The 24860-nt window shown below is 38.1% G+C and overlaps 1 protein-coding gene and 1 long non-coding RNA gene across 2 annotated transcripts; both read right to left on the bottom strand.

Annotated features, from left to right (window-relative positions):
- Positions 1-694: 694 nt before the first annotated feature.
- Positions 695-15799, bottom strand: LOC137138040 (butyrophilin-like protein 2). The gene is made up of 6 exons (XM_067524944.1): positions 15606-15799; positions 6678-7016; positions 6500-6598; positions 5933-6271; positions 867-1187; positions 695-786 (listed from the first exon to the last, which is right to left on the bottom strand). Exons 1-6 carry the CDS (start codon positions 15640-15642, stop codon positions 695-697), a joined length of 1227 nt encoding a protein of 408 aa, XP_067381045.1. The 5' UTR covers positions 15643-15799.
- On the bottom strand, positions 11582-12668 carry LOC137137081 (uncharacterized). The gene is made up of 3 exons (XR_010915668.1): positions 12609-12668; positions 11987-12076; positions 11582-11892 (listed from the first exon to the last, which is right to left on the bottom strand). It is a non-coding gene; the product is annotated as an uncharacterized lncRNA (long non-coding RNA).
- Positions 15800-24860: the final 9061 nt, after the last annotated feature.

Below are 24860 nucleotides of genomic sequence, written 5' to 3'. Positions count from 1 at the left end.
CCTTCATGTTATCAACAGCATCCAGTTCTTTAGTCCACCAGCAGACATCAAACAGGGACCTCAGTACTGTCTTTATACCTCAGCTTGTAATTAAATGGTTGTTTTTAACTTTGTGTCATTGTATTAAACATTTCTTCATTTCCCTCCATTGTTTTTGACTTTTATTATGATTTTATACCTGTAAAATACTCTGAGATCTTCTTTTGTATGAATTGTGCTTAATTAAATTATTGATTGATTAATTAATTTATAAAATACTTACAGAGGTTGTAGAAGTACACAAGTATTTACCTTAAAAACACTCTACTACAAGTATCACTTCAAATATTTTACTCAAGTTAAAGTACTAAATACACAAACTTTACCCAAACAAACAGGACTTTAATCATTGGACCTTATGTCTCCTGCTCTTACTGAGGCTGTTCACTGTCACTTCCTCTTCATCTTCTTCTTCCTCACCACAGACAGGTTGACATGTGACATCACTGATTATCACTGATCAATAGTGAGTGTGAGAGAGTCAGGAGGAGTCAGACTCAAGAAGAAGAAGACAAAGTGTCCTCCTGTCTTCATCAGTGAGAGTCAGAGTGACCAAGAAGACAAAGTGTCTACATCCATCAGCTCCTTCACTTCCATTTTGTCTCTGATCCAAAGTCAGATCAAATCAATAATCAAAGATTGATCAACAGACTGATCAAACTGATTGTTCAGCCATCAGAGGAGTTGGATCTGTGGAGCTGCTTCTGTTCCTGATGTCCACTGTCTCATCTTTGTCCTGAATTCTCTCTGCAGAGGAGACAGAAGACAGTCAGACAGAGAGAGACAGCAAGAGAAAAATAAACCGAAACAAATATAAGGAAACTCACTTTTGACCCTGAGCAGCACTGTTTTCTTTCTAAAGATGTTCATGCTGATTACATAGCAGACATATGTCCCTGTGTCTGTGAGTGTGGGGTGTTTCAGGGTCAGACTGAAGTCTCCAGTCTTCAGCAGGTCTTCTTCCATCTTTGTTCGGTCTCTGTAGATCTGGTCCTGTTCTCCAGGCTGTTCAGAGTTGTTCTCATATTTGTGGACAGTCCTGTAGTTACTGTCCAACCACCACACTGTAGCATACGCAGGCAGGTCACCAATGGTCCTGAAGGGCAGGGGGACAGACTCCACTCCCTCCTCCACCTCCACCTGACAGTCTGAGAGGACAACAAACCACAACATCAGCTGGACAGACAGCAGCAGTAGTTTAGAGGACACAGTTGTAGAGAAGCTGAAGGACAGAACCAGATCAGAGCAGAAGTTAACAGGGGACAGAAATCTAGAAACTAAAAGCAGCTTTTGATCAGAGTCTTGATGCTGTTGGGATGTTTTGTCCATGTGCTGCTTCACAGTAATGTCTCATCTCAGACAATCATCTGTGACTGTGTCTCTGTGCAAAGATGGAGCCAATCATTGATCCAGTGATGGATCAACAGATGAGGATCAGAGTCAGTACAGGAAGTGGAAGAAGAGAAATTCCCTCATGTGATGGTGAAAGAACTTGTAAAGTTGTCTGGGGATTTCTTCTCTTTCACTTCTTCTCCAAACTTCAACTGGACTTTCATCAACTTTTCTTTTCTGTTTTTCTTCTGGAGCAACAAGAACTCAGTCGACTATCAGCCGTGTTTTCTTCACATTCTTCAACACAACTGGAAGATTTTCACTGATACAAACTATTAAAGCTGCTTTTCTTTCTGCTTTCAGCTTCTTCCTGATCAATACTGTCACACTCTGATTGCTCATCAATCAACTTATTGATATCAGTTTGTGTTGCTACATGGAAATGAGCTCCTGTCTTCTTCTTTGGTCACTTCCTCTTTTGATTGATCCCCAGTGAATCTGAAATGTTGTGGAGGATCAATATTTGTGATGGATGTGATATTTTCATGTCTGATCTCTGTGGACTGTAGAGAACTGATCAGTCCAAAGAGCAGGACTTCATGTCCAATAACTGCCATGATATTGACCTGATGATTCAATAAATCTGGATGGACTTGTCTTTTTAAAGAACGGTTTTCCTCATGTGAGCTCAGGAACTTTGACTTTGTGTGAACTTAAACCCATTTTACTGTGTTTTAATTGACCTTCTTCTGTTGCTAATGGACAGTTTGTCTCTGAATTCAGTGACTTCTTAGCCTCTATAATTACATTTGATTGGTGAATTTAATGTGCCTGTAAATGACGTCACTAAGAGCTTTGCTGGTCATTTTTGAAGCTTTGCTGAAGCCTTTAACTTCTGTCAGCAGGTCCGTGGCCCTACACACATTAAGGGTAACACCCTGGACCTGGTTTTTACTTTTGGACTCCAAACTGACTGTGAGCGATCATGGTTGTAGCTGGTAAATGTGTTAAATGTTCACTATGTTAAATGAGGTCTCTGCTGAAAAGCTTTCTTCTGTTTTTAATAACTACTGTGTGGCCCTGTGATGATGAGAGTCAAGTTCATTCCCCACTTGGATCCTTCAACTCAAACTGTTCTGCTGTTCTAAACGACATTGTTCCTTTGAAAAATCGCACTGTTTCCACTGCTATTTCCAATCCTTGGATGAACGATGACATTCCCAGTTTCAGAAGTAAATGTCGACAGATAGAGCGTCTGTGGAAATCCACTAAACTCCAGGTCCACTGCATCTATTCTAAAGATCTTTTAACCGAACTCACCTCCATTGTTAAAGCTGCTGGGGCCTCGTATTTTGCTGATCTTATTGTCTCTAATAAGCAGAATCCTAAAATTGTTGTTCATGCTATAAACAGCCTGGTTTCTAGATTTCCAACTGTTTTTAAACAGCAGCCAATATTAGATCCTTTTGAGCCCATTTCTTTGAACTAACTAACTAAATTGATGAGCAGCCTGAAGATCTCTTCCAGCCCACTTGATGTTTTAGCCACACTTCTTTTGAAAAATGTCTTATGGTGCATCAGCCCTGCTCTACAGCATATTGTTAATTAAAAAGTCCCATCTCAACCCCCCCCTCTATTTCAAACAATTTTAGACCTATTTCAAAACTTTGTAACAACTCAGCTGCTCACTGTTTTGAACAGACATAATATTTTTGATAAATTTCAATCTGGTTACCGTCAGAAGCACTGTGCCGAACCTGTTGTCCTCAGAGTATCCAATGTCTTCTGACAGTGGTTAATGCTCTGTCCTGGTCCTGTTTGATCTTAGTGCAGCCTTTGACACTATTGACCACAGTATTTTATTAGACAGACTTAGCAGCCATGTGGACATCTCAGGTATTGCACTTGACTGGTTCACTTCATACCTCTCAGGTAGATCCTGTTCTGTAGCTATTGGTTCTTTCATGTCCGCTTTGGCCTCCTATATTGTGGGGAGCTTCAGTTGTAGGACATATTTTGTTTGCACTTTATATGCTGCCCCTTGGAGGCATCATCAGCAAGGTTTAAGGTTAAAGGTTAAAGTTGTATCACATCCCATGTATGCAGATGATCTCCAGCTATATTATTATTTCAACCTTAACAAAACTGACAATCTCACTTTGCTGTATAATTGTCTGTCAGCAGTTAAAGCCTGGTTGGTCAATAACTTCTTACAGTTAAACACAGCTGAAACTGAAGTTCTCATTGTGGCCCCTAATAGTACTGTCTCTAAGGTGTCCTGCTGTATTGGGTCTCTAAGCTCAAATGTACTTTCCTCCCTGAGAAGTATTGCTGTTGTTTTTGATCAGGATATAAATCGTGATCATAATATCATTGTCTTTGTTCTCAATATTTGATGTGTTCTATTTTGGTCTGTTCTTATTTTATGTCCTATTGTTTTTATTGTTTTAACTTTGTGAGCTCTTCTTTTTGAAAATTGCTATTCAAATACATTTTACTTAGTTACTAATAAGTCCTTCTAGACATGGACAGATTAGTGACTGGGCCTCTCAATTCAATTCAATTCAATTCAACTTTATTTATATAGCGCCAATTCACAACAAAGTCATCTCAGGGCACTTTACAGAATAAAGTCAAGATTATAAAGATGTATAAAGAGAACCCAACAATTCCCCCTGGAGCAAGCCATAGGCAACAGTGGAGAGGAAAAACTCCCTTTAACGGAAGAAACCTCCAGCAGAACCAGGCTCAGGGTGGACGACCATCTGCCTCGACCGGTTGGGGTGAGTGGAAAGTGAAGAGAGAAAAGAACAGAGCAACAAAAAGCAACAACAAAACATCGGGCAAATTGGTAGGACCAGTAGCTGCACGCTGGAAGACACACAGCTTCAAAGCCGGGGGACACCTGCAGAAAGGGACAAAGAGAGGGGGACAGAGGAGGACAAAGACAACTACGGGAGAGAACACACAGAGTTAATGACATACAGTGGTGACAATTGCGGGGTGAGAGGAGAGGAGAGATGGTCAAGAGGAGGAAAGGAGCTCAGTGCATTGGGGGGTGGGTCCCCCAGCAGTCTAAGCCTATGGCAGCATAACTATAACTAACTATATGCTTTATTAAAGAGGAAGGTTTTAAGCCTAGACTTAAAAGTAGAGAGGGTGTCTGCTTCCTGAATCTGAACTGGGAGCTGGTTCCACAAGAGAGGAGCTTGATAGCTAAAGGCTCTACCTCCCATTCTACTTTTGGAAATTCTGGGAACCACAAGTAGGCCTGCATTCTGAGATTGAAGTGGTCTACTGGGATGATATGGTGCTATGAGATCTTCTATATATGATGGAGCCTGACCATTCAGAGCTTTATATGTAAGAAGCAGGGTTTTAAATTCTATTCTAAATTTAATGGGAAGCCAATGGAGAGAAGCTAGTGAAGGTGAAATATGATCTCTCTTGCTAGTTCCAGTCAGCACTCTTGCTGCAGCATTTTGGATTAATTGCAGGCTCTTTAGGGAGTTACTGGGGCATCCTGAAAGTAGGGAATTACAGTAGTCCAACCTAGAAGTAACAAATGGATGGACCAGTTTTTCGGCATCACTTTGAGACAGTATGCTCCTAATGTTGGCAATGTTCCGTAGGTGGAAGAAGGCTGTTCTAGAGATTTGTTTTATATGTGACTTAAAGGACAGATCCTGATCAAAAATAACTCCAAGGTTCCTTGCAGTAGTACTGGAGGCCAGACTTATGCCATCTAGAGTAACAATATGGTTGGACATCATGTCTCTTAGATTTTTGGGCCCAAATACTATGACTTCAGTTTTGTCTGAGTTTAAAAGTAAAAAATTGTGGGACATCCAGGCCTTTATGTCTTGTAGGCATGCTTGAAGCTTTATTAACTGATTATTTTCATCTGGTTCCATAGATAAATATAGCTGGGTATCATCAGCATAGCAGTGGAAATTTATGGAGTGTTTTCTAATAATGTTGCCTAAAGGAGACATATATAAAGTAAAAAGTATTGGTCCTAACACAGAGCCTTGTGGAACTCCATAGCTAACCTTTGTGTGCATGGAGGATTCATCATTAACATGAACAAATTGAAATCTATCAGACAGATAAGATTTAAACCAACCTAGTGCAGTTCCTGTAATTCCAATTTCATGTTCCAGTCTCTGTAATAAAATGTTATGATCAATGGTATCAAATGCGGCACTAAGATCTAACAGAACAAGTATAGAGATGAGTCCATTATCTGAGGCCATGAGAAGATCGTTGGTGACTTTTACCAGTGCTGTTTCTGTACTATGATGAACTCTAAATCCTGACTGAAAGTCTTCATACAAATTATTCCTATGAAGGTGATCACATAATTGTTTTGCGACTACTTTTTCAATTATTTTAGAAATAAAGGGGAGATTAGATATTGGTCTGTAATTGGCTAAAACACCTGGGTCAAGACAGGGTTTTTTAAGTAATGGTTTTAAGTAATGGTTAGTAAGGCTCAGAGCTTCTGGAAGTGTCTGTTAATATCACTCAAGTCTATTCAACGAGCACAAAAATCATAAACATTTAAACTGATCTTTGACCTGGAGCATCACTACTTTCTTCATCAGAATGTTTCTCTCCCTGCTGTAGACGGTGCAGCTGCAGGCTCCTCTTTCTTCATCTGTGGGGTATTTCAGGGTCAGACTGAGGTCTCCAGTTTTCAGAAGGTTTCTCTTCATCTCTGTTCGACCTTTGTAACGATAGTACTGTTTTCCAGGCTGGTCAGAGCTGTTCTGATACACATGTATCATCTTGTGTTCACTGTTCTTCCACTGCACTTTGGCGTCTACAGGCAGACGAACTGTGGTTTTGCAGGGCAGCTGGACAGACTCCACCCCTGAATCCACCTCCACCTGGTAGACTGAGAGGACAACAAAGCACAGCATCACATGGACAGACAGCAGCAGCAGCTCTGATGGTAACAGAACCTCACTGTCCCATGAAGACACTCAGGAACTACTTATTGTGACTGATTCTAAGTTTGGTTCTGATTTCTTCCTCACTCTCAGTCTGTCTCAACAGTCAAGGAGCAACAAGAGTAAAGATGTGAACCATCAGCATTATGGGTAATGTAGTAGTAGAGACATACCTGACATGAAATAGTGACGGAAATGTACTAAAAGACCTCCAGCAACAATCAGAAGAACCAGGAGAACCAGGAGAACTTTGGCCCAGGATGGAAATCGTTCTGTGGAGAACATGAACAACAACATGACCTCTGACCACTGACCTGTATCTACAGCACTGACCTCTGACCTGTCACTGACCTTTGACCTGCAGCTGTACGTCTGTCACTCTCCATTGTCGTCCAACTCCATCTCTGACAGAGCAGGTGTAGGTTCCACTGTCAGACAGTTGCAGTTCTGTCAGATTCAGACTGAGGTCTCCAGTTTCCAGAGCATCAGGCATCATCGATGTTCGGCCGCTGTAAAGCTGGTTCTGGTTTTTAAGTTCATCACCTTCCTGCTGACGCTGGTGGACGGTTGAAGGACTGAGATCAGAGCGGCTCCACATCACTGTGTCCAGTTCAAAAGGTGGAAACTCACAGTGCAGCAGGACAAACTGGTCTCCCTCATACATGTCCACAGCTGAGACATGCTGGGAAACTGTGAGGACACACAGACAGAGAGGGTCCATCTCAGCAGCCTTATTTCATGTCTCATTACTCGTCCGTCCTCAGGTGAGTCAGAAACCAACCTGGTCGTGTTTGTGATTGGACACTGCAGCTGATCAGGCTGCTTTGAAACCACATCACCACAGTTTAACACCAACAACACTGACAAACACCAGAACCAACTCAGGATCCTGGTTCTCACTGGTTAGAGGTTTTCAGTGGGATTTTTAAATAACATATCACACTTTGTATTTCACATTAACACATGAATGTGTATGTTTGTTCATTGTAGGTGGTGAAAACATATCAAAGTATTTTTTAAAGTATCAGTGAGTTGACACAGGGCTCAGTGGGACGTGACATATTCTGATGGACTAAAATGTAACTGCTGTATGTCCAGAACATTTTTACTGAACCAGAGAAACTAGAAATGAGATTGTTGCTTTGTGAACCTTCAATATTCCTCAACCTGAAACAGAGACAACATCTATGTTCACATGTTGATGAATGGTGTAAAAATGAAGTTTGTTTATTGGGAAAAATAAACTGAAATAATTCACTTCATAACTTCCTCTTCATCTATAACATTGATCAGTTTAAGGTTGGATCACATAACCTGAAGTTTGCAGATTCATATCAATATTTAGGTTTTTATATTGATGAAAATGTGAATGTTATGTTTCCTGCTGAATCAGCAGGTGGAGCTTTGAGAGGATCAGTGGTCAAAGTAAAAACCTCAAAGACATAAGTTAATATAGCAGCTTCATTATTTGTCCACATGTGTGTCAGTCTGTGTGTCTGTGCTGGGATTTGTATTTCAGTCTGTCTGTGTGTCTGTACATACATTTGTAAATATCTACATTTAATATGTGTGTACATGTAAAATAATGTACAAATGTATTCATTCAAAAACTGAATGTAAATGTCTTTAATTCTTTGTGTTTTTAGCTAAAAGTGCTGGAAAACCTCACAATTGGCTCTTTGTAAGTCACGGTGGGTCACAGCTCACAGTGGGCTACAATAATGATGTCATAGATGGGAGTTTTCAGACATACTCCACATTTTCCAAGCTTGTGTGAGTCCTGTGCATCATTCTGTGTTTGTGGTCACAGAAATATTTCTATGTTGGTGTGTTTTTGCTTTTTAAACAACTGAGAACATTTTAAACCCAATCAAAAACCATATGAACCACAGATGGTCTTAAATCTGAGGACTTTGCAGACGACTTCCAAAAGAAAACAGCCACCATCAGGTCTGACATCAGCCAAGCCCACAGTCCCATTACAGAGACATGTGGACAATGTGAAGACACACTGGACAGTTTTGTTCTGGTTGAAGGTTTTATCTAAACTGAAGTCTTCCACCTGTGCTCTTCACCCAATTCCCACCTCCTTTTTAAAAATGTCTGATGAGGTTTTAACTATTGTTACCAACTTTTCCCTGCAGCTCTTAAAAGTGCACTTGTTCAAGCTGTTTTTAAAAAAGCAGCTCAGATCCATCCACACCCAGTAGCTACAGACCTATTTCAAATGTCCCATTTTGAAGAAAACTAGTTTTTACACGACTAGCAATTTTCTTAACACAATCAACAAGTTAGAAATGTCTCAGTCTGGTTTCTGTCCTCATCACAGTACAGAGACAGTCCTAGTCAAAGTAGTTAATGACATCATGTTTAACCTAGATAACAATAAACCTTCAGTTTTATTACTGCTGGACTTAAGTGCTGCTTTAGATACAGTCGACCATCAGATTCTTTTAAATAGACTGAGGGAACATTTTGGACTGTGTGGAACTGTTTTACCTGGTTTTCTCTTGTCTTTCCAGCAGACAGTTCTTTCTTGAAACTAGTGAAAACATATCAGGAACCTCTGAACCTCTGATGTTCCCCAGGGGAACATGCAAGATCCAGCACACTCATGGATTTTATGTGTCTTAGTTCACAAACTTGATTCCAATTCTGACTTGACATTTTTCTGTTCATGCATTTGTCCCTGTATCTTTTCCTTAGAATATTAGATTTTCTAATCATTTGAGCGATGAGTGTGCTGGATTTTTTTTTCAGCCAGCTCATCTAGTTGATCAGCATCCTTCTGAAGGCTGTCACACACCCCCATCAACAATCAACCTCCTTGTTCTTTTTCTGTTCTCTCAGCTCATCATCACACCCTGTCTTTACCGTCGCTTTCATCAAGGTAGATCCTGAATCTGGTCCTAGCTGAGGCTACAAAGCCAGTAGTTCCTTTGTGAGGGGCACTTTGAAAACCCCCCCACAGGCTCTAATGGTCACAGACTAGTATCTGGGCCTCATCTCATCTTATCATATCTTGCCCATGAGATAAGAGCAGAAGGTGCGGAATGAAACTTCTGAAGTGTGTGACAATTTCAAACTTTAATGCTAGTTTTGTCCTTTCCACAGATGAAAGATTTGGCTATTTATGAATCTGGAAACAACTGTGAAACACCTTCGATGGATGAGTATGAGTGGTGCTGCAGTATTCAGGCACCGGAGAATTGCATTCGATCCAAAAGATACTTGAAGACTGTTCATTTTTGTGATGGTGGCAGCTCCGCTTGAAGCAGCCGTCACTGTAGATGCTGAAGATGATACGTCATTGGTCACAGAAAAGTAACTAAGCACAGGAAACTGCTATCTGCCTCTAACTGCTGATTTGTGGCTGCTGAGATTTCACAGCACTGACACCCATTGTACCAACTTACATTGTTAGTTTCTACAAACTCTCCAAAACCTTTCTCCATCTTGACCATCAACGAGCTGCAGCTATGCCCTGAATTCCACTTATGCTGGAATTTGCTTATGCCGGTTTAAGTTTTCCTCCTCCTGCTCCAACCAGCCTGCCTGCCACTCAGAGTTGCAAATCCTCAGTAGGGAAAGTAGCTATTGGTTTCTAGAAGTCACTAAATTGTGTCATCACTTTAGTTGCATAATTAGTCATTTGCATGTCATTGTATTGTGCTGTAAGACAGAAGAATAACATGTGGGAGAAACAGGCAGTGAGTAAAATTCACCCTAAATATGTTTAGAACTACAAATTAACTTTCTTCTGTTGATTGTTGTTTTTTTATGTCACAATTCCAACCGTCCTCCTTTATTCAGGCAAAGTGATCCAAGAGTTATTTATTTTCGAAAAGACATTTTTACATTTACATCAGAATCAGACAGCAGCTGCATGAGGAGTGTGGAGACACCTGAGAGGGGCCTTTGACAGCATCCACTGTCATATCATCATGTTTAGGAGAATAAGAATGATACATGCTTTCACGTCAGAGTCTCCAAAAGTCTCCAGTAACACCAGAAAAAGTCGCTAGTCGCTTTAATAAAAAACAGAGTTGCTAGACGGGTCTGAAAACTCACTAAATACATCTGGTTGTCTGATAATTCTGCATTGTACGGCTGTAGACAATGGTTCCACGTGTTGAGTTCTGAATGTCTACGCTAATGTACAGATCAAATCATGAGAGAACCAGAGCTTATTAAGTATTATTCTCCCCTGGATAAGCAGCAGACAATGGATCAATGTTTTTTCTTGAAAGCTACACACAGAAAAATAAAGGTGCTAACTGGAACCAAAAATAGTTCTTGAGACTGATGCCATAGAAGAACCATTTTTGGTCCCACAAAGAACCTTTTAGAAAATGGTTCTTTGAAGAACCATTTTTTTTCAGTGGTTCACTGAAGAACCCTTAAAAGTGCCTCAAAGAACCATCCAACAATAGTTCTGTGAGGCACCATAAATGGTGCCATTAAGAACCTTTCAGAAGATGGTTCTTCAAAGAACCCCTAATGGTGCCTCAAAGAACTACCAAAAACAGGTTCTTTAAGGAACTTTATATGGTTGCTTAAATAACTTTTCTAAAAATAGTTCTTTGAAGAACCAATTTTAAGAAACCTTTCAAAATAAAATATATCATGAATTAATCTGTCAGGGAAAATAAGTACAAGAACATTGATGTAAAAAGTTTACTGACCAGACTTAGCATACACAGAAACAATAAAACAATTTCCACCCTCAGCACAGCTATTAACATATTGGCAGTCCAAGCTGTCATATACAGGGAATTCATAAATTCACAGTAAAACATGACAGAACACATTTTCAACTTTGGCTTGCACTGTTTTTTTTATATGCAAACCCTTTTATATATATTTTTTTAAAATGTACCACATACAAATAATGTAAGATCTCATGAGTATAATATAAAACTTATTTAGTACTAAAACAAGAATTTATATTTTAGGTTAATCTGTCTAGCACCTTTTAACAATAAATAAATTAACAAAAAATACATCCTGGAATCTAATGTGGCCTCCACAAATATTTCTTTTGTTAAACAAAACAGTTTAAGAAACAGCAAAATATAAAATTTCATTTTCTATGCCAATTTAAACATCAACTTTAATATGAAAATTAAAACAGTTGCAGAATTATTATCTAAAGATGGACTTACCAATCAATTAATTATATATCACAGCTTTTCTGTATCAAGACTTTCATGTTTGAATTATTGTTCAAGATAAGTCCATTTCAGGACAATTTGCTGGCACTAGGAGACTAGGACACATTAAGTGCATGTGCCACTCTTTGCACAGCTATTGGTGCAGTTGTCGTCAAAGTTTCAAGCTTCAGAACAAATACTTCCAAAAAGTATTTTTCAGCGGACCTGGATAGGCAACATTGTAGACATAGTAAAAGGGACAACGCAATACTCAGAGCCAGAGAAATGTTTACTTCCCCACTGTCCAATATCATTTTGTGTCCATCCATCTGGACATTGAGCTCAGTGCAGTCATTCTGGGTCTTGCCATCACTGGTGCTAAGGACAATTGTGGGCACTGGGCTGAGTGGATCCTGAAACAATAAATGACAAATCACACTCATAGCTCCATAGAATATAATTTTCTAGAAATCATAATTATTATTTTTTTTAATTATTAAAAATCACCTTGAAAAATTCAATTAATGACAAACAGATGGCAGGCAGTCTCTTTGAAAACAGAAGGCAAGAAAAGTATCGCTGTGTTCACCATCTGACCTAAAGATGAACCAATGTAGAGATCACAGGGCAGGAGAAGAGCCTTTACACATTTTGGATACTGTAAACAGTTGTGAATGAAAGTTTACATACTATCATCATGGGCATGACTGTCATGACAACATTAGGATTTAAAATTATTTCTTTGAGGAGTTATGCTATGAAGATGAGTTATACAACAAACATGTTTAATATGTAGCCATAACCAAGCTTGTGGTAGAACTCTGGTTAGATATTTAACAACTCTTCTTTTGGTAGAGCTAAATAAAATGTGTTGCTTTTGTGGCACAGACGTGATTCTTAAGCATGATCAACATTATTTCAATAGGTTTAAAGTCGAGAATTTGGGAAAAACAATCCAAAAGATTAGTGTTAGCCTGTCAACTTCCTGTTACAGATCATGATTAAGAGGCCTTGGGGCTGGCAAATTAAAAGACGTTTCCTATCAGATCTTCATGTCAGAGCCGTAAAAAGTGGCATTTGGGATGAAGCTGAAAAATCATTCTAGGATGTTATTAACATATTTGCTGACCATTTCTTTCTGTGTCTGTTTGGCTGTTGTCAACTGACTGTAGGCAGAGACGTTTGAGTTTGCCAGCTTACTGAATCCTCTGACTGTTTTGTCCACAGCCGTTTTAGGCAAAGTTGATGCCTCTTCAAGAACCTAAAATAAAAATAATATATTAGGATTCTACCATAATATCATGCAGTAGCAAAATAGTACCAAAAATTAAAAAATACATAATTTCAAACATCAATTAATATTTATACAAAAACTCAGTCATGTAATGCCTTTGTGTTTGTTGACCCTAGTACTGTCTGACCACAGGGTCAGTGGTTCGATCCCCGGTCCCAGCTATATGTTGAAGTGTCTCTGGGCAAGACACTAAACCCCTAACAGCCCATTCCACTCCCCAGCTGTGCAGAGCCGGTCCAAGCTCAGAAGACATTGGGGAGGGTTGTGTCAGGAAGGGCATCCAGGGTAAAAAGATTAGGTGATAAAAACAATTATGCTATTAATTTTATTGAATTTGCTGTTTTATGTCAATCAGAAACTAGAAGATAGGACCAGGGTTAAGAACCAATGAATCTTAGCTATTCAAAATACTTGTATTAACAACAACACGTAAAAACGTTTGTGTGAAAATACTTTACCTTATCTATCTCGGAATCCAGAGATGAAGACGAGCAGTGGAAAAACCGCAGTACAAATACCGATGACAGTAACTGCCGTCACCAAGAAATTTAATTTGGAAGAAAGTTCTCGTAGCTCGCTGACATTCTGCGTGTGCGCGCCTCTTCCTTTTTTTTTTCGCGTGCGCAGCCTGGGTATGATGTAATCCCTCTCTCTCTCTGGCAGTACACTTAATCATGAATTAGTGGCTGGAGAGGCGCTCAGATCATTTACTTTAGTAAAAGTAGCAATACCACAGTATATAAATACTATAAGGAAAAGTCCTGCATTCAAAATGCTACTTAAGTAAAAGCACAATATTATTAGCTCAAACTACTTTTGTGACATTAGACATCATATAAATGAATGTTGTTTTATTGGAATAACATTATTGGTTCATTAATATGTCAGCTGGCAATGATAGAGATAAGCTGATTATTACTTTAAATACTGCTGGATGGCCTATGAATTTCCAAGGATTTTTTTCCAAGGAGGTTTTTTTTTTTTTTTTTTAGTGTTAAATTCCACTTTTAGGTAGCTAGATAAAGTATTAAACGTTCAGTGAATGTTTATACCATTGTCCACCATCAAATAACCCAAATAGCTAAGAATGAAGAACTTTACTTCTTCAAAGAACCATTTGTAGGAGCCAAAGAACCACTGACCAACAAAAATGGTTCTTTAAGCCTGCATGGATTTTCAAAGAACCATCCAGGCTTCTGAAGAACCGTTTCAGAACCATTTTTTTTCTGTGTGTAGTCAAAGAATTTTTATGCTAGTGAGAATCAAATTTAATGTCTTTTAATGCTTTTTAATGCCCCACAGAAACCCTGTGAAGATATGTGGGTGGATGGGAACTGTGAGCACAGCTGAAATGATCACTTTTCTCCACGTTTCTGATCGTTTAACCAGAGTTTGGATCATTTCCTCTTATAGATTGTTAATTTGTGGAACAAGCACTGATGTCTGCTCGAGTTAAGGAGGAACTTTGACTTCACCTGAGCTGTGTCCCTCTCTGCTGCAGACAGAGACACTTGGCTGAGCTCCGTCCTCACTGTTTTTTCAAATGTGTCAGACAACAGGAGGTAAAGGACCACACACAACTTCAAATATATCATTATAATATAAAGTCATTTGTTATACTTTTCCTTTTGAGGGCTGTACTACTATAAGCTGTTGTGATTCTGTGTAGAGGTTATTACAGATCATCCTCTCGTCATATGTATAACTTCTTTGGCACTTACTCTGTTGCTTTATAAATTCTTTTTGTAAAAATCATAACCACCTACTAAGTTTCAATAAATCCCTGCTCACTGAAGTAATGGAATTATTCAGCCTTCATGGTATTTGATGTTTAGATATGTTGCACCTAATGGATATTTAGTCTCTGCACAATGTAATTAAAGCAAAAGCTTTTTCCATTCAAGTTAAAGGAATGTGATGCATCTATGTTTCCTCAGTAAACACGCTAAAATATAAGTTTGACCATATTCATATCATCAGCAGTTTATTTTCTTATTCACTAATATCTGAGCTCATTTCTTTATTTACACATGGCCCCACCCACATTTTTACATCAGCCAAATAATTAATATTACATTATAGTCTGGTCCATATCTGAATTGTAGTTTACAACCTAGATGCTGGTGTTTTATATAATGACAGTTATAGTTATTGTTTTATTAATGTAGATGTTGTAAATGTGTTTACTTGTCAACTGAATTTTAGTTCATTGATGCCAGCAAAGGTAAAAGACATGAAGCTTGTGCAGGAATAAGGTGGAAAATAGAGAGAACAGCCTGAGGATTACAGAGGAGGAACGTGCCCCAAAGGATGATGAAGATGAAGAAGAAAGAGGAAGAACATGATCAAAGCAGCGGCAAGTGACGTCTCCCGCTGCTGAAAAGACGTGGTTATAATAAACTGATAATAAACTAACACTGAAGTGACATTCATTGACTTCTGATTATTAATTTATATTATGTCTTTAACAGTAACCCCAACATAAATGTTGTATAGTTATATTGGTACGTGATTCAAGCGAAATTATTATTCAAGAAATTATTATCGTTTTTACTCTTTGTGTACTTTGAATTAATCATATCCCAACAAACACCATGTAATATGACTAATTATTAACAGATGTTAAACACGTGACCAACACTGACCCGTTGAAACTGCGGGAATCCGCCCAACTTGAAGCAGAGAAACAGGAGCTGATGTAACGGTCCGCTAATGTCATGATGTCCGTGATCATTTTCACTGTTTTGTAGTTTTTACAGGACCGTGTCCCAGTGTTGAAGCTGTGTGTGAAACATAAAAGAGTCTTAACCCACATTGGAGCCGTTTTCTTACCGTGTAGCAGAATCACAACCACCACCAACATCTTCATCTTCAGTACAAACTACATCCGCAGATTCTCCTTAAATCTGCTGCTTATTGACCTGAAGATTCAGAAACGGCTTCACTAAGTCACTTTACAGACACTTTTATCTTTCTTCCTCCTGATGAAACACTGATGCACAAAGAAACGTTAACTTTCGATTTTAACAGGACGTCTCCTCTATGTGAGGAAAAATCATCAAGCTTCACGTTACACATTTCAAAATAAAGGTCCCGTTTTTATAAGCGCAGCACAAAGCAAAAATCTGAGGATTTCAATTTGTCCCTGATTAACAATGATCGCTCTCATTTATTGTAATTTGTTCATAGAGTGTAGCAGAGCAGGGACAGGTGGAGGAGAGTGGATTGATTCCGAGTATCATGCAAATTCTAGCTTTAACTTAACTGCACACATTTGAAATTAGAGCTTCTGTCTCCATCAGCTGTAAATTTAGAAAACACAAACACATTATTGTTAATTTTATGTCCTTTAAAAGTTGGATAATTAAAATGACCATGTAGAAATAACATATACCAGCTGATTTGTCCATATGTAAATATCAGTCTAGTGTTTTGTCTTAAAAAGTCTTTTCTCGTGTCATTGTGCATCTACACTGTGAAGCACTGATCAGTGAGTTTCGAAGCATTTGGTTGAATCTAAGCAGAGAACTTTAAACACTTAAGAATTCTAATGAACCGGATTCATTTTGGCTGCCAAACCTGTCGACACCATATCGGTAGAAGGATGCTGAGGTTGGAGCTGCCAGGCAGGAGGTGTAGAGGACGAGCAAAGAGGAGATTTATGCAGAGGACAGGGTTAGAACGAGGCAGATGAAGGTGACATGATTCAGGAGCAGCTGAAAGGAAAAGAAGACGACCTGCCAACACCATAACATTATAAACATATAATTAGTAAACAGTTTAAACATTAATGAACATTAATAGATTAACTAACATGACTGACCACCTAAGAAATGTATCATGTGTAGAGAGCAGGTCCCTTTTCATGCATAAAGCCTTTTATCAGCCTGACTAATCAGTAATAAGATAAAATTTAAAAAAAGATTTTCACACTTTCAAATTGCATTTTTTGTGAAATACCTCAAACATGGTTGTTGCTGTCAAGACTTGTTTGGGCCAAAAAGGTTTAAGATTATTAAATCTGCTGGGTTTTACTGATAATTTAGCAGGAAACTGGAAGAACCTCCAAGCAAGTCAAGCGACTATGGTCTCATTTTCTTGTGTTTTATTATGTCCAGGCTTTATTAAAAACTGAGTGTTGAAAAGAAATTGTCCTGTCAGATGGTCATGGACAAGTTAAAGTGACCAACACAGAACAGAGACAAAGAAAATGTCTTTGGAGGACACATGTAGGACCACAGGATTCCTTCACACATATACTGAGAATGGCAAAATTGTTTTTCACTTTAATTGTTACTGTTAGTTTAACTGAAGAACATGATGTTGGTCAGTAACAAATACAAGTCAAAGTATAAAATTCATTTCACATTATTATGCTACTAAGTGAGATCAAGCAATTACAGAATATTTATTGTTTATTTTTCAGCATCTCCAAATCTGCTTGGGAAACTTGGGGCATTACATAGAATACAGGCTTTTTGAAGGAGAATTGCTTGCTGCCATTGGAGCCCTGTCAGGGTTTGGATCTACTCTAAGGAGACTGTAATGCAGATATCACCCAGTACACCGCTCATTGACCTGCCCAGACAAAATGATTAACTGGTGTTTAGTTCTTTGTGCAGCACTACTTCAATAAAATTAAATGTTCGATTGGACAAATGTAATAACTTCTTCAATACAATTTGCTTATGTTTAATCCAGTTGTTCAGTTGTTTTAATTACTAGGACGCTGTTGCTATTCTTGTTACGGTTAGTATAAGTATTTTAGAAAGGACCCAAGTAAGGAGACGGCAAGAGGAGGTATAAAGAAAAGGCTATTTATTGAAAAAGAAACAGGAGGGTAAAGACTTAGTTAACTAAAGGTAACAACAAACTAAACACACACAGGGTAAGTGACAGACTATGACAGCTATTTAAACAAGGGGGTGCACACATACAAGACTAACACAATGTACAGCCAGGGACCAGACTAGACTCTAACTAATTCTAATACACAGGTAAGAGGGTAAATTAACAGGGACAAATAAACTAAACAGGAATAGACAGAAGGGAATAAACCATAAACAGGGGTAATTAATACAGGGAACAGGGGAAAGTAAATAAATAAACTAATAAACTAATAACCTAACAAAGGAGAACCAAACCACTATAATGAGGAATAACAAAACCAGGTAACAACGAGTGACCAAACCATAGACCAAAAACCTTGACAGAGTCCGGACAGGGATCAGGCAGGATACAAACTTGTGACAAATGCAGACAGAGCACTAACAAACACTAACACATAACACAAACCAGCAGAGAACAGTGGGGAGAGCAGGGTATAAAAGGTCAGAGGAACAGGTGAAACAAATCAGGACGAGGAAGGTAAAGAACAAACAGACTCACAGGAAGAGACACCGGAGGATCAACAAAATAAAAGCCAAAACAGGAAATAAATCTACATAACTTAAACACAGGGACAGAACTGTGACAATTCTTTGTTCATGACTTGGTTCTGATAGAAGATGCACACATGGCAAATAAACATTTGATTTATGACTTTCACTTTGTTACATAACCATAAGGTTTTCCAATGTTTAGACCCGAAGATTTTTATTTAATAAAAAAGATGGAAATCAATCCATAGAAAATGTGTCTGCAAATGTTTTAATTCTGTTTTTATGTTGGTGTTTAAATTACTAAGTGCTAAATCATAAATATCATAATTCAACTCTGGTAACAGAAGTGCAAAGGCCTAGAACATCAATGATCTACAAAGTGAACACAGCTTTTTAAGCAGGAATCTACTGTAGCAGTTCAGATAAACTCAAAGTTTGAACACGGCCGTCGAGGTCTGGAAGACATTTAGTTTCCTGCTCAATCAGTGAACGATGTAACTGAACTTCAGGGATCACAGGGTTGATGATGGCCACATGGTCCAAACCAATGAACTCCATACTCCATGTCAACCTGTGACCTGTGTTAAAAAGATTCAGTTTTTCAGTTGTGTCTCAAATATCTGTGCAAAACAATAAGTTATCTCAAAGGACTTTCTTCCATTTACAGAACGTAGTTTGAAATAGATGTAGGTGAAATAGTTGGTACCATTCCAAGAATTAAAATGTACATATATTTTCTCTGAAATAAGTTAAAACTGAAAAAGTAATAAAAGGAAAGAAAACATAAGAAAAAATATTTGGAATAATACAACAAAGGTGAAATCAAACAATGGAGTAGGTGCTTTCTACCCATTTAAACAGGTTAGTGAATGATTGCAAGATTGAAGATGTGTGACTCTAACTATAGGAAACAGATTGAAATATAATTAATTCAGTTATGTGTGATCTTTCCTAATAAATATGTCTGAGCCAGTGTCATTTCTTTTAATAATATTCAGCTGATTCAATCATCAACTCAATAGCAACTCAGATTTGTATATATTTTTTTCTAAATTAGTTTTGCTGGTTTTATCAGCTGGTTAATGGAAGGTTACCAGCAGCTTTATCCACATATATCACTTGTTTTATTATGTCAGATTTCATCAGTGTCCTTTAAACATCTGCACAGCACAATGTATCAGTTAGTCTACAATTCTGCAGAAGCAAACGCAGTAATATTTTACAGTTCTTGTTTGATCAAAATAATTGTAGCAACACCTTAACTGAAAGTCCCTCTTATATATATTATACACACAGCCTCTATCATAATGTCCCACTTCAACAGGTTATGAGAACACTGGACAACATCTGAGTAATGACACCAGGTACAGCAGGAACCTCAAAGTAAAAGTACAGTTACCTGTAAAGGGTCTGACTGGGCCTTGGTGGGTAAAGATGGTGTGGAAGAGATCAAATACTGTCAGGTGAACATCTGTCCAGATCCTTTCTATTCTGATGGAAAAATAGAAAACGTGTTAATCACTAGAATATTTAATGTGAACAAAAACATGACATCACTGGTAAAATGCTACTTTCTTACTACTGTTACTGAGAGATAAGAGAACGATGGAGAGTTAAGGCTTTATGGATTTAATGTTCTAAAGAATTTTGATTCTAGTTTTAAAGACCCTCAACTGTTTCTTTGATCATTCCCTGTGTGATTCTTTGCTGATGTTGACTCTAAGAAACATTTCTTTGAGCTGAGCTTAAAACTTAAAGATGTGCATGTATGAGCATGATTTTTAGAAGCTGATCACAGTCTAAAAATTAACTAGAGAAAGTGTGATTTATTGTAACTTCCAACTCACAAACAAGGAGAATGAGTGTCGTCTGTAATTTAAGATTTTTTTTAAATCATGTGATTAAGTTGCAGTTTTATTATTCAGTAATAATAAAACTGAAAGGTGGGAAGATGAATTTCTAAAGTAGGTTGACATTTTTCAATTTTATTTCAACAATATTCACTCCATGTTTTTTGGTCTCTGTAACAATTTCTTCTCATTCATATTCATTATTGATGAGGCAACTATTACAAAACGGCTCATTCAATACAGACCCCAAATGTTCACTTGTGTTTTGTATTAAAATGTTAATTGATCCTTCAATGCACAAACTTTCAACATCAAATAAAGTGAATGCATTTATTTCATATTTTACTTCCTGGAAAGCTCTTTATGACTGTTGAAAAATGGTTCTATTCGCTTCCCTGGTCACAATGTTCTTGTGCCATTGATAATCATTTCCTCAGTCTTCAAAGAAAATAATGACATGTGCAATACAATGTTTAATTCACATCATCTTTGCTTCAACATGTCTATAACACAAGAATGATTGACAGTGAGTGAGTTGTGACTTCAGAGTGAAGTACTGAGCAACACCAGCAGATGGTGACAGTGCATCACGGAGCAGCACCAACATGTCTCTAATGTTTAATACACTGGAAATCTACAAGATTATTAGTTTGCATATCAATTTAATCACAGTATCACTGAATCTTGCCACTATTATCACAATGCATCTGTCTCTTTGGTCGTACAGGACCACATGCTAGTTTTTTGTGTGGCTTTACACAGCTTGTTGTTTCTGCTCTCTACCACTAAGCTATAGAGTCTGACCTGTCTCACTGCAACAGTTTTGACAGGAAAGTATTAATACTATAGGATTCCACATTCCAAGTGAAAAAAAAACTGGCCATCTCCCACTGAACCCCAGACTCCTTCTTTTGGATGAAAGTTGTTGAAAAGATGTGTGTGACAGATGCTTCTGTGACGGCAAGAACTAGAATAACAGGGAGTATAGAGACTAGTCGGATTGGTTTCACACATTAGGCTTGTTTAACTTTTAATAACAATCAAATAACTGATCTATATGGTCTTAGTCATATTGCCAGTTGAGAATATAATGCTTTTTCACAGCTTGATGCAGCTCTGGCTGAAATATTTAAGTAGCAGAAACAGATTTATCTATTTTTAATCAATTCAATTCAATTCAATTCAACTTTATTTATATAGCGCCAATTCACAACAAAGTCATCTCAGGGCACTTTACAGAATAAAGTCAAGATTATAAAGATGTATAAAGAGAACCCAACAATTCCCCCTGGAGCAAGCCATAGGGAACAGTGGAGAGGAAAAACTCCCTTTAACGGAAGAAACCTCCAGCAGAACCAGGCTCAGGGTGGACGGCCATCTGCCTCGACAGGTTGGGGTGAGTGGAAAGTGAAGAGAGAAAAGAACAGAGCAACAAAAAGCAACAACAAAACATCAGCAGGTTGGTAGGACCAGTAGCTGCACGCTGGAAGACACACAGCTTCAAAGCCGGGGGACACCTGCAGAAAGGGACAGAGAGAGGGGGACAGAGGAGGACAAAGACAACTACAGGAGAGAACACACAGAGTTAATGACATACAGTGGTGACAATTGCGGGATGAGAGGAGAGGAGAGATGGTCAAGAGGAGGAAAGGAGCTCAGTGCATTGGGGGGTGGGTCCCCCAGCAGTCTAAGCCTATGGCAGCATAACTATAACTAACTATATGCTTTATTAAAAAGAAAGGTTTTAAGCCTAGACTTAAAAGTACAGAGGGTGTCTGCTTCCCGAATCTGAACTGGGAGCTGGTTCCACAAGAGAGGAGCTTGATAGCTAAAGGCTCTACCTCCCATTCTACTTTTGGAAATTCTGGGAACCACAAGTAGGCCTGCATTCTGAGATTGAAGTGGTCTACTGGGATGATATGGTGCTATGAGGTCTTCTATATATGATGGAGCCTGACCATTCAGAGCTTTATATGTAAGAAGCAGGGTTTTAAATTCTATTCTAGATTTTAAGGGAAGTCAATGGAGAGAAGCTAGTGAAGGTGAAATATGATCTCTCTTGCTAGTTCCAGTCAGCACTCTTGCTGCAGCATTTTGGATTAATTGCAGGCTCTTTAGGGAGTTACTGGGGCATCCTGAAAGTAGGGAATTACAGTAGTCCAACCTAGAAGTAACAAATGCATGGACCAGTTTTTCGGCATCACTTTGAGACAGGATGCTCCTAATTTTGGCAATGTTCCGTAGGTGGAAGAAGGCTGTTCTAGAGATTTGTTTTATATGTGAGTTAAAGGACAAATCCTGATCAAAAATAACTCCAAGGTTCCTTGCAGTAGTACTGGAGGCCAGACTTATGCCATCTAGAGTAACAATATGGTTGGACATCATATCTCTGAGATTTTTGGGCCCAAATACTATGACTTCACTTTTGTCTGTTTTTAGAAGTAAAACATTGTGGGACATCCAGGCCTTTATGTCTTGTTGGCTTGAAGCTTGATTAACTGATTATTTTCATCTGGTTCCATAGATAAATATAGCTGGGTATCATCAACATAGCAGTGGAAATTTATGGAGTGTTTTCTAATAATGTTGCCTAAAGGAGACATATATAAAGTAAAAAGTATTGGTCCTAACACAGAGCCTTGTGGAACTCCATAGCTAACCTTTGTGTGCGTGGAGGATTCATCATTAACATGAACAAATTGAAATCTATCAGACAGATAAGATTTAAACCAACCTAGTGCAGTTCCTGTAATTCCAATTTCATGTTCCAGTCTCTGTAATAAAATGTTATGATCAATGGTATCAAATGCGGCACTAAGATCTAACAGAACAAGTATAGAGACCAGTCCAGTATCTGAGGCCATGAGAAGATCGTTGGTGACTTTTACCAGTTCTGTTTCTGTACTATGATGAACTCTAAATCCTGACTGAAAGTCTTCATACTAATTATTCCTATGAAGGTGATCACATAATTGTTTTGCAACTACTTTTTCAATTATTTTAGAAATAAAGGGGAGATTAGATATTGGTCTGTAATTGGCTAAAACACCTGGGTCAAGACAGGGTTTTTTAAGTAATGGTTTAATTACAGCTACCTTATAGGCCTGTGGTACATAGCCTGTTTCTACAGATAGATTGATGATATCTAATATGAATGTATCTATTAAGGGTAAAGCTTCCTTGAGCAGCTTAGTTGGAATAGGGTCTAGCAGACAGGTTGTTGGTTTAGATGAGGTAATAATTGAAGTTAGCTCAGAGAGATCTATGGGTAAAAAGCAGTCTAACAGGGATTGGGGCCTTATCGATGATTCTAGCACTGCTGTACATGAAGATCTATCTGTAATATTTGGGGGGAGGATCTGGTGAATTCTTTCTCTAATAGCTACAATTTTATTCATAAAGAAGGTCATGAAGTCATTGCTGCTCAAAGTTAAGGGAAAACTAGGCTCAACAGAACTATGGCTCTTAGTCAGCCTGGCTACAGTGCTGAACAGAAACCGGGGGTTGTTCTTGTTTTCTTCTATTAATGATGAATAATATGCTGTTCTGGCATCACTGAGAGCTTTTTTGTACATTTTTAAACTATTTTTCCAGGCTAAATGAGATTCTTCTAAATTTCTGAAACGCCACTTCCTTTCTAACTTTCGTGTTTCCTGTTTTAAGTTGCGTTTTTGTGAACTATACCATGGAGATCGCCTCTGCTGATTTACTGCCTTCTTTTTCAGAGGGGCAACACTATCGACTATTGTACGTAGTGATGCTGCAGAATTGTCAACAAGATAATCTACTTGTGCAGGAGTAACATTAAGTTGACTACTTTCCATTGTATTAACATATGGTGAAGCAAATGATGAAGAAATAATTTCTTTAAATTTGTTGACAGCTTTTTCACTTAAGCATCTGCTATAGTGGAATTTTCCCCTAACTGCTGTATAGTCCGCTATTGTAAATTCAAATGTTATTAAAAATGGTCAGACAGAAGAGAGTTGTGAAGAAATACTATTAAATTATCCGCTTCAATTCCATACGTAAGGACAAGGTCTAACGTGTGACTAAAACAGTGAGTGGGTTTATTTACATTTTGGGAAAAACCAATTGAATCTAATAATGAATTAAACGCAGTGCTCAGGCAGTTACTGTCAGCATCTACATGAATGTTAAAGTCACCCACTATAATGACTTTATCTGTACTAAGCACTAAATCAGATAGAAAATCAGAAAATTCTATCAAAAACTCTGAATAAGGGACTGGAGGACGGTACACGATAACAAATAATAGTGGTTTTTGAGTTTTCCAGTTTGGGTGTGAAAGGTTAAGAGTAAGACTCTCAAATGAGTTATAACTATGTTTAGGTCTAGGAATTATTGATAAGCTAGAATGAAATATTGCTGCTACTCCTCCACCTCAGCCTGTGCATCTAGGAACATGATCATTAATATGACTCATTTAAACTGACATATTCTTCCTGCTGCAACCAAGTTTCAGTGAGACAAAATAAATCGAATTGATGATCACTTATTAAGTCATTTACTAACAGAGATTTAGAAGAGATAGATCTGATATTTAATAATCCACATTTAATAGTTTTGGGGTTTCAGAAGCTTAATGACTGAAACTGTTTCTTTTTCTTACAGTCATGTTCAAAAGTTGGCAGCAGATCTGCAGACATCTATAAAACCATTCAGGTGTGTGTTAAAATGGTCTTAGAGACCTAAGGCTGAAGCAGAAAGTTACACATTTTGAGGAAAATTCATTATTTTTTATAGAGAGAAAATGAATTAAGTTCAAAAGAGTTTGTTCTAAAAGAAACTGAAATAGGATTTTAATAATGTGACTCTGCTGTGATCATTGATTT

The sequence above is a fragment of the Channa argus genome, chromosome 12 (assembly GCF_033026475.1).
Source record: "Channa argus isolate prfri chromosome 12, Channa argus male v1.0, whole genome shotgun sequence".
Lineage (NCBI taxonomy): Eukaryota > Metazoa > Chordata > Actinopteri > Anabantiformes > Channidae > Channa > Channa argus.
Note: the sequence above shows the minus strand (reverse complement) of the source record. Positions and strands in the feature narration are given on the sequence as shown.